Below are 10,195 nucleotides of genomic sequence, written 5' to 3'. Positions count from 1 at the left end.
AACTGAAATTCCGAAGGTGCATATTTGGATAACATATTTAGCGTGCGTTTGTAGGTTGAAGGTTAGAGTGTGTATATATGTATATATATATATATATATATATATATATATATATATATATATATATATATGAGTCGGGCATTTACATCTACTTTAAATGTTTTAGCATCTTTTATGTTTGAGGATTCTGACTGCCAATCCCCGAGAAAGAGGCAAGGTGATTTTGTGCGCGGGAAGTGGAGGGCGCTTCATATTTTGATATTTTATATACCTTGATATTTGATGTAATCTTATATCTGTTACATATAATATTTCATATATTTACATACACATTTGATATTTCATATATCAAGATATTTTCTATAATTGCTTATTTCGCTTATTTTTGGGGTGACTGATTACTTATCGAATACTTTCTCTTTAGAATAGGTACTACAGTGGCGTATTGGCGCAGCAAAGTGCAAGGTATAATGCTATGGGTTCAGTGTCGTCTCTCTCTCAACCAAGAGTTAAAGACTAAAGGAGAAAAAATCGCTGAAATGAAAAAAAAAGATTGATAGCTGAGGCTTTAATCATGGTTTCGTAATGGAACTCATAGACTCGTGACTTTTAATGAATATTTAGTTCATTTTTTATGAACTCAGTTTGAAGGCAGTACTGGTGATAACTATAATTTAAAATGTGTATAATGGAACTCAATATCAAATCAACTACTAATTGCTATAACTAAGAATTATGTATGAAATTTTAAATCGATCATTGAATGAAATATATGACTATTTTGTTCTTCATTTATGCTCGTGAACTGAGACATATTTATATGTTTTGCAAACGATCTATTACTTTTTCAAAAGGATCTCAAAGTTTGCGCCCAGAACACCTTCCACCGTCCGTCTGCTAGTTAGGTTCCATTCTCAAATAAATAAAAAGTTCTAGGCATTATTCATCCTTTTGTTGTTTTAAATATTTCTTTTCCAATACATGTGCTATGATTGTCAGCTACTTATTTTACATGTACCTTTATGAATATTTACCATGAGATGAATTAATTTTCAATGGTTAACAATCATCGAAATCCACTTGTCGTTAATATCAGAGTAATTATACTGGGAGTAATCGTTTGATCATACAACTATTGGGAATCGCAATCGATTAGGGAGAAATTTTGTATTGTGATCCGTGTAACGCTTATTCCTACCACCATTGCTCCCCAACGCAAATTTTGATAGTGACCCATGTCCCTCAAGCTATACGACCTGAAAGGCCATGCTAGAATTCAGTTGCACACAACAGATGTTAAAGCATTTTCTGTTTTGAGTCAGACTACGCCCTCTTTTTAGCCTGTGAGAAAATCGGTTGACCTTGAGGAGAAGGCAGAAGGAGTGGATTCAGTTTTTAACTTTATATTTCATTGTAGCATCGATTTGTATATTCTTTTGATACACAGACATTCCACAAGAGAACATTAAGTAACTTTAGCGCAGAAAGACAAAAAAGGCAGTTTTTGAGTGTAGTGTAGTGGATGTAGCAGGATTTTAAAATTACATATGGCAACACTGACGCTGAGGTAGTTGGCTGGAGCACTTGTCCCTTTTGGCTTTGAAAGGATTGGTGATGAGAACATTTTGAACAATTTTTTTTTTTTTTTCATAATACGCAACCAAATGACATATGAATATGAATAATATCTCGATTACCTAAGAAACTCTTAATCCACCGACCGTTAAACTTTGGTATGTAGCAGACGGCGATCGCATCCTGGCGCACCACCGCATTGGTCAAATTAGGGAGCACCACCAGCCAATGAGAGCACAGGTCAAACGGCAGGTCGCGAGAGTAAACATGACACCCGGACTCAAAAGACGGGAGGTCACGAGAAAACGGCCCCCCGCAAAAAGGAACCGCCTTGTCGTGGTGCGTGGGCTTGATCTCCTTCCTCGGACAAGCCCGCTTTAGAAATAGCCAGTCTCTCCCTCCTATTGAGGTGGCCTTCTAGCGGTTGATTCTCCGAGGAGGGACGACTAAGCGTTCCTAGGTGCTAATCTAGTAGGTGGGATCACAGCCCCCCCTGGTCCTCCCCCCAAGGGGGCACACACCTGCCCACGTGTTTGCTGTGCGTGGCGCCCATGTGCTGGGAGATGGGAGTCCTGGAGGTTGAGCGATGCCATGTATGAGTACGCCCTGCAGATAGTAACATGCCTCTTTGGTCCTCTATTCCAGCAAGACGGGTGGCCTGATCTCGGCTCGATTAGGTCAATCGGCTGGTCTCTCTTTTTGAGTTAGGCTAGGGTCAAGCAGCCCCTGTCTTGCAGGCAATCACAGGTATTTGCGAGTGCCATCAATGCAAAGCAGGGCTTACGTATATCCTCCCACCACCCCTGTAGCTTCTGAGCATGGTCTCAGTGCACAGCTTCCCCTTGTCGGACTCCGTTGTGGGTGGGGGCGTGGGAGCATGAATTGAAATGCTTTTCCTTTGGCATCTTTTTCTAAAAAAAAAACCTGACTGACCCCCACGTTGACGAACCTGGAACAAAGATGACTAAGGCTATCACCTTGGAGCCTATCAAGGTCCTTGGTGATAAAAGTAGAAAGTTGGGTAAGGCTCTGGCGTCGGTTCAGAGAAAGCCTACCCAAGAGCCTCGAGCTGGACCCTCCAAACCAACCCTTGGCTCTGACAAGTCTCTGGCGTCGGTTCAGAAAACGAGTCAAAATAAGAATGGAAGCCAGACAGGACCCTCCAACCCTGCTGGCCCCACTGCCAAAACTCCGGCATCAGTTCGGAGGACAGGTAATAAGCGTCCTCGGCCGGCTATGGACTCGGAGGGCGAGTCTGTAGCCCCGAGTCATTTCCCCCAATATAGGGTTCCCCCTAAGCCTGAGGGATTCGACAATGCTTATCAGATGGTACGGGCTCTGGAAACCCAGAGACAGTGCCGTCTGACGATTAGAATTGCCAGAGACAAAGGCATGATAATCATCCCAAAGGACCAAGCCACCCTCACCTTCCTCCAGGAGACTGACAAGCTCCTGGATGGGCGGAAGGTGAGCCTGGCGCCCCTGACTTCTGAAGAGAGGAAGTTCAAAATGGTGCTTATTGGCTTCCCTCTGACATAGTTCCCTGAGGTCATCACCGCCCATCCCAAGGTGGCGGGAGCTTCCCGACTTTCCAAAGGGAAGCACCCAACCAGGCAAGTTCTGGTCACTTTGAAGGGAGCCCCAGTTGCGTCCTTGGACCTTGGCAATTGGGGCTCCTACAGCCTCAGGACATATGTCCCAGACCCACTCCATTGCTTCATGTGCCAGAAGTACAGACACCACCAGGTCACTTGCTCTGCAAAGCCGAAGTGTGGTGTCTGTAGTCAGGCACACAGCACGGAGGTGTGCCTCAAACCACACAAAGACGGCAAGCAGGACACCACTGCCAAGTGTCCCAACTGCCACAAAAAGCATCACGCCTGGAGCCTCGGATGTTCCGTAAGGAAGGAAGAGGCTCTTCGGCGGCAAGAAGTCGTTGCAAAACGACCAGACTTTGTTCCTGCCCCTCCAGGCACTTATGTCTGGGGGCAGAACAAAGGGGTAAGGGCTCACCCCCCTCATAAGAGGAAGGAAGCACCGCCCAATACGAAACCACCACCGGACACCTCCAACATAAAGGAGTTTCCGGCTCTGGTGGATGTTCCAAGACGGAAACAGATCCGGAAGGGGTCTGGGAACACACCAAACTCCACCCCAAGAGCGGAGAGACAAACTCTGTTTACAGAGAATGACTTGATGCTCCTGCTGATGGCAGTCGTCACAGCAGTTGCGACAGCATTGGGAAGGCCCAGTGAGGAGACAGAGAAGGCAGTCAAGGTCACCATGACGGCAATGACCCAGACTGTCGCTGCCCTGAAGGAAAGGGATGTAAGGCCCAAGGCCTCTACACCCAATTCAACTCAGGGCGAGACTCCTCTCCCCATAAACCCTCAGGGCGAGACTTGTCTCCCCATCCAACCTGCGGCCAAGACCACACTGGCAGAGCCTCATCCCAAAACCCAAAGGGTGAGGAAGCCACGACCATCCAGAGTGAAGGTTAAGGCGACCTAGGGTTCTCCACCTCCCAGGAGACCCTATGTGCAGAAGGCACTTCCACAGACAGAGAACCCCTGAGAACCACGCTCTTTTGTGAGAGGCTCTCAGGAATGCTCAGGAAACTGCTAAGAGGGTAAAGCAAGAAAAGTGGCTGGAGTGGTGTGAGTCCTTTGGCCACCTAACCTCCCTTTCAGAGCTGTGGAACCGTATCAGACGGGCCACAAATCACTCAGCTCCCAGAAAGACCCACCATGACCCGTGGTTGGAGGCAGAGAGACTGGCACTCGAGTTCTCTGCTAGAGCAAGTATCGCCGGTCTACCAGCAGAGTTGAGGGCATGCCAAGAGGAACTGCTTCCAGGCAGGCATGCCCTCATCACAGAAAAGGCGGTCGAGCCTGATGATACTGATGCCATGTTCTCTCTGTGGGAACTACGGCAGACGTATAAGACCAGTTCGCGGTCAGCCCCGGGTTGTGATGGGATCTCCTACCCCATCATTTCCCACCTAGGACTTGAAGGTGAGCTTGCATTCTTGCATCTCATCAACAAGTCCTGGGAGACTTCCTCACTACCACAGTGCTGGAAGAGGGCTGACATAGTTCCCATCCCTAAACCAAAGGAGCTAGGTCGGTACCGTCCCATATCTCTACTCAGCTGTCTGGGAAAGACAGCAGAGAGAATGGTACTGAACCGGCTGCAATGGAAGCTGGGACCTCCACATGAACACCTACATGGGTTCACAAGGGGTAAGAGCACTGCTCACAGCATGGCCATCTTACTGAGCACTGTCAGCAACACCAGATCTGTCATTGTTTTCCTGGACCTGGAGAAGGCTTTTGAACTGGCGAGCCCACTCGCCATTCAAGAGGTCTTGATCCGCAAGGGAATCAAGGGCAGACTGCTTGCCTGGATTGGTGACTATTTTCGGGACAGAACTGCCAGAGTGAAGTTCCAAGGTCACCTTTCCAGGCATTTGCCCCTTGAGAATAGCACTCCACAAGGGGGGGTCCTCAGCCCGGCTCTGTTTAACACCCTCATGTTAAGCATCCTCGACATTCCACTCCCAGTGGGTGCAAGATCATTTCATATGCAGATGATCTGGCAATTATCTCTACTGGGAGACAGAATGAGAACCTAGTCAGAAAGACCCAGCGCTTTCTGGATCTAATGTCTGAGGAATGCCGCAGTGGCAGGCTTAAGATCTCAGCAGCCAAATCGAAGGCAATGGCGCTGAAACAGGATGTCCGAGACCAAAGACTGCGAGTCCAAGGGTTAGAGCTAGAGTGGGTTCACATCTTCCAATACCTGGGTGTATGGGTTGACACCTTCCGCTCGGAGATTCAATACCTCCTAGAACGGACCAAGGCAAGACCCTCTGTCATTAGAGCTCTGTCAGGGCGGCGCTTAGGGGTTGGGCACCGTGTACTAAGATCCTTCTATGTGCACGCTGTCCGTCCCATCGTGGACTACGCCTCCGTCGCCCTAATTACGGTCAAGCCTGGACTAAGGAAAAGGCCGCCAGAATCATTCTGGGTACTCCTGGGTGGGCTAAGGTTACCAACCTCCTCTTGGAGGCCAATCTCTTCCCCCTGGACACCCAGATCGATCAGATGGCGGCTCAGTTTCTTGCCAAAGTCCTACAGTCCCCGCCGGAAAAAAAAGTGCAGCGTTGGCTTGCACAGAACCATGAACTCTTTGCCAACAACACCTGGCTGTCTCATACAGCCAGGGTGCTGATATGCTTTGAGCTCAAGGAGACACTATTGGTTAAGGGCATGGACCTCCCCCACCCTAACTATGCCACAACCCCGCCGTGGGCAATATCCTTGATAGAGTATTCTGTCATGAACCAGTCGGAGAGGAATATTGCAGAAATCACTCCATCGGGTAGTAAAACCTACTTCACGGATGGTTCTGCAGACCCCATTTCCCACACTGCAGGCGCTGGTTTTGCATCAAGGGACATAGCGGGTATCCGACAGTGCCTTCTTGCTGCAGGCAGAGGCAGTCGCTATTATGGGAGCCCTAGCCCATGCAGCCCAGACGGACGGGCACGTTGTCATACATACAGACTCTAGGGCCGCCATTGACAGCCTGCAGCAAAGCACGCCCCTTGATAACGTTTATCTTCTGACCACGATTCTTACCATTGCTCAGAGAATCCTGGATCAGGGTAGACGCATTATCATCAACTGGATTCCAAGCCATGTTGGTATTAAAGGGAACAACGTAGCTGACAGGCTAGCGGAGGAAGGCAGGAAAAAACCCTTAAGTGATCTTGTGGTGCATCCTAGCTGGGAACTGCTAAGGCATAAAACGATGGCTGCAGGGCAGGTTGGTACCCTGCAGCAACATAGAGAAGAAGTGAGAACCTCCCCCTCGGCCAGCTGGTACTCAGAAAATACCAAGGCGAGCCGAAGTCAATCTTCACAGACTGAGATTAGGCTACCCTTGTGCGTGGCAAATCATACCCACCGTTGGGCATGATGAGCGACGCTGCAGACATTGTGGCGCGCCGGACGCCAAGATAGAGCACTATCTGATGGAATGCGAGCCCACTCGCTTCCTCAGACAAGGCCCAGAGACGACAGCCGCCGGGCTGGTAAGGCGGCTATGCCTATTGCTTGCCCCCTGGCAACTGGAGCGCCTTCAGGCTATCCAACCGCCTCGGTAAGCATTTAGTGATGATGATCAGATGAGTCGGCACTTATAGCTGGCAGAGGCCGGGCCGTCTCGTGCACATAGCCCAGGCGAAGGGACGTCTTCGCAAATCTCTCTGAACTGGACTGAGAAAACGGCCATGACAACCCGCTATATCGACATATATCCAGTGCTTAATAATAAACTAGAAAAACATTAAAGACTTTCTTTTACGAACCGACAGGTACATATTAGTTTCACTATGTATGCCCAGTCTTGATTATTTAAAAACGCTCTACATCCACCACACTTACCTGACTGTAATCCATTTTGATGAAGATCTGGTGTAGTCAATAACATGTTGCCAAGGTTTTCTGAGCAAGTCGCGACGTTTCTCATCATCTATTGGACGGCCACGTATTTTATTAACTACTAGCACGTGAGAACGCCAGTTTCCTGAGCTAACCTGATAAAAGGAACTTTTTTTATCATAATAAACTATCAGATATAAAACCTTTGCTGGAGTACTACATTTATTCTGTATAATTACTCAAGAAAAATATAATTTCACTCAATAAGAAAAACAAAATCCAATCGTTATTTGCCATAAAGAATACTACCCTGACCTTTGCCATAGTGCAAACACTAGCGTATATACACGCACATATATATGTATGTGTGTGTATGTATGTATATATACATATAAATGAAGTTTTATTTGACGGTGGGTAATGCTCCTCTATTCTTTCGATTTTAGCATTTCTGAGAATATTGGTTCCTGCTCTCCATCCTTTCATCCATATCAGATGGAAATGTCAAAACTCGGTTTTATTTGGTCAAAATTGTCAATATTTTCTTCATCTCAAAACGAAATTGAGGTGAAAAGTATCTTTCTAAAATTACAAACCCAGTTCATAATTTCCGAGTCATGATGACGTGGCCCAGGTGTTGTCCGTCTCACTTGCCTTACTAAGGTCATGCTGTATTCATTTTTTTCATCTTACTTATCATACTCATGCTTATTAATATTGTATAATCATATTACTACGCAAGACTGTAATGACGCTTACGAACTCCCATAAAATTCCACTCCTTAAGTATCTAATCCCCCTTTCTCTAATAATGATCTTGTGTATGTGAATGTATGTATGTACGGTGTATGTAAGAGAGACAGCTCTTCATACGTTACTTTTTATACACCAGTGGCAGCGAAGGTGGTACGGATCGAAAGCATTAAAGGTGACCTTGTGAATGACGTAGAGTAGTGGTATTATTGGTCGATTAAATAATTTCGTGACATATGCAGTATAATATGATTTGCAACATTCCAAATTATCATATGTGAAACATTGTGGTTAAAAGTTCGTTTATATCCCAGTTTGATCATTATTTTCGAAATAGCACGAGTAACATGAAATAGAAACAAATACTACCATGAAGATGGCATCACGATAAACTTGTACGTAACGCTTGTTTTGAAGTGGTAGGCTATTCCAGTGTTTGAAAGCAATCAGTTTGAATCACTCACCGAACAATCGACGGTGCACTGAGTAGGATCATAACGTTTAACATTTTTTATTTTTGTTGTTGTTCGTGGGTAGTAAATGTAATATCTTAATTTTTGTGTGGAAAATGGCTATTACTACCTTCAAAGTCTGTTTTTGCGGGCAGAACAATATATATTTGGCCCTACATGATATATACTTTTATCTGCCTATCTATATTAGGTATGTAGAAATACTGAACATTTCAATAACATTCTTGATACCGGAAATTCTACAAGTACTGGTATTGATACTGGATTCAAAGGTGAAAAAAGTGAATGTGATTTTCAGATTTATTACAAGTTACATGCATCATGTTTTCTAGAGATAAGTTTCAGTAATATTAGGCTTCTACCATTATTTGTGGCTATTTAACAGAGGCATGTGTGCGTTTGCTTGTGTTTACATTTTTTACTTAGTGTAAGTTGCAGCACAAACCTCGTTAATCGCTCATACCAGGTAAGGGGCGTCCTAGCGAACCGCCCATCTTTTGTCATGGGTAGGGACATGGCTCATCCGGTACTGAATTTCACCAGCCGTTTAATCTTCTTTTAACTCTTCCACAGTGCACTGAACTATGTTTGCAATATTCTTCAGTATACTATTAAAAAGCTGTGGACCATTCATTAAGAAACTGGATTTGCATTTCCTTCAACTTGGATTTTTGAGCACATGTTCTTTCATATCGGTAAAAAATTGAATGCCTTATTGTATCCCTCCTTCTTATATCTCACTTGGATTTAGTGTCAAATTTTCAATGATCATCCATCCATATCCAATGAAGTGCCTTTCCCGCCATCTCTGTAAACAGAAGAAAGTTTATTTATTTATTTATTTATTCATTCATTTTGGGCTTTCCCAGGTCTCATGGAAGTCCAGGTGTATTTTCATGGGCTAATTGCTGAACTTTTTTTTTCTCTATCCTTTCTGATTTTTTTTCTAGTGACAAATTAGCATCACTGGTTATTTCTTATTTAAACTTCTTTCTATTCCTCTGTATAGGGGTGATGCTTCCCTCCTTCAGTGTACTCGTGATAATCCCTATGTAAAAAGAAGTTCCTTTATTGTGTTATTAACATTTTCTTCAGTTCGGTAGAGTCAGGCTGCATTCGGCGGCCTGACTCTACCGAACCAAATATGGTATTCCAGGCCTCCGTTGATGTCATGTAGGGTCTCTCATGACGTCATGTAAACAATCCTACGGGCCCGGATATAAACGCTCCCCTTGGTGAATCTCACCAGACAAGGAACACCAAGGGACGGCACTCGGCATTCTGTACTGTAGCTGCCAAGAATAAAACCCTGTTATCCTGAACCTTCGTCTGGACTTCTCCTCGCTACCAAGGTGTCACCGTGACACCTCAACCTGAACGAGAGACTGTCGAGAAACGCCTGCTGACCGCACCTTTCGGCCATTTACAAAGAGTCTTTTCACGAGTGAAGTCAAGGACTTATTACAAAGTAAGAATTTTCATGAGAGGGGATCAATAAAAGTCACACGGAATAACAAAAGGTAGCGTATGCCGCCAGTGGAGTGTGCATCTGCACCAAATTGCATCATGATTTTCTTTCTGGTATCTGGGACGCATATTATTTTGACCTACAATTTTGAAGAAAAAAAGTAGAGGACCCGTAATATTACGTTATTGTTGCAATTATTATAGGATATTACATGAATACATTTTTGTTTATACGTTTTTTATGTCTTACTGGTTAGTGAATCCGCCTAAAGTCCAAAGAAAAAGGATAAAGGAATACAAAGATATCTACATGATTTTCTGCGTTTGCCGTTGCAGGATCTGCATGTAATTGCATGGATGTACATGTATGTCTACAGCCTTGAAATACCAACTCTATTTAAAAAAAAAAAAACATTTTCTGTCGATATATCTAAGCTACGTTTTATCATTCACAAATGACAAGAAAATAAATCGTTCGAA

At 44.8% G+C, this 10,195-nt stretch overlaps 1 protein-coding gene across 1 annotated transcript in view; it reads right to left on the bottom strand.

Moving 5' to 3' along the window:
• Positions 1-9,421, bottom strand: part of LOC122243893 (carbohydrate sulfotransferase 11) — a 19,734-nt gene extending 10,313 nt beyond the window's left edge. The window contains exons 1-2 of the mRNA XM_086553023.1: positions 9,383-9,421; positions 7,026-7,177 (exon numbers count right to left, since the gene is read on the bottom strand). Of these exons, the coding sequence (XP_086409149.1) occupies positions 7,026-7,177; positions 9,383-9,421 (191 nt within the window). The remainder of the gene's footprint in view (positions 1-7,025; positions 7,178-9,382) is intronic.
• Between the last annotated feature and the right edge of the window lie 774 nt (positions 9,422-10,195).

This window comes from Penaeus japonicus, unplaced genomic scaffold, assembly GCF_977035675.1.
Source record: "Penaeus japonicus unplaced genomic scaffold, GWHDUDI00000001_assembly GWHDUDI00000027, whole genome shotgun sequence".
Lineage (NCBI taxonomy): Eukaryota > Metazoa > Arthropoda > Malacostraca > Decapoda > Penaeidae > Penaeus > Penaeus japonicus.
The sequence above is the reverse complement of the archived record's forward strand: the minus strand, read 5'-3'. Positions and strand labels throughout refer to the sequence as shown.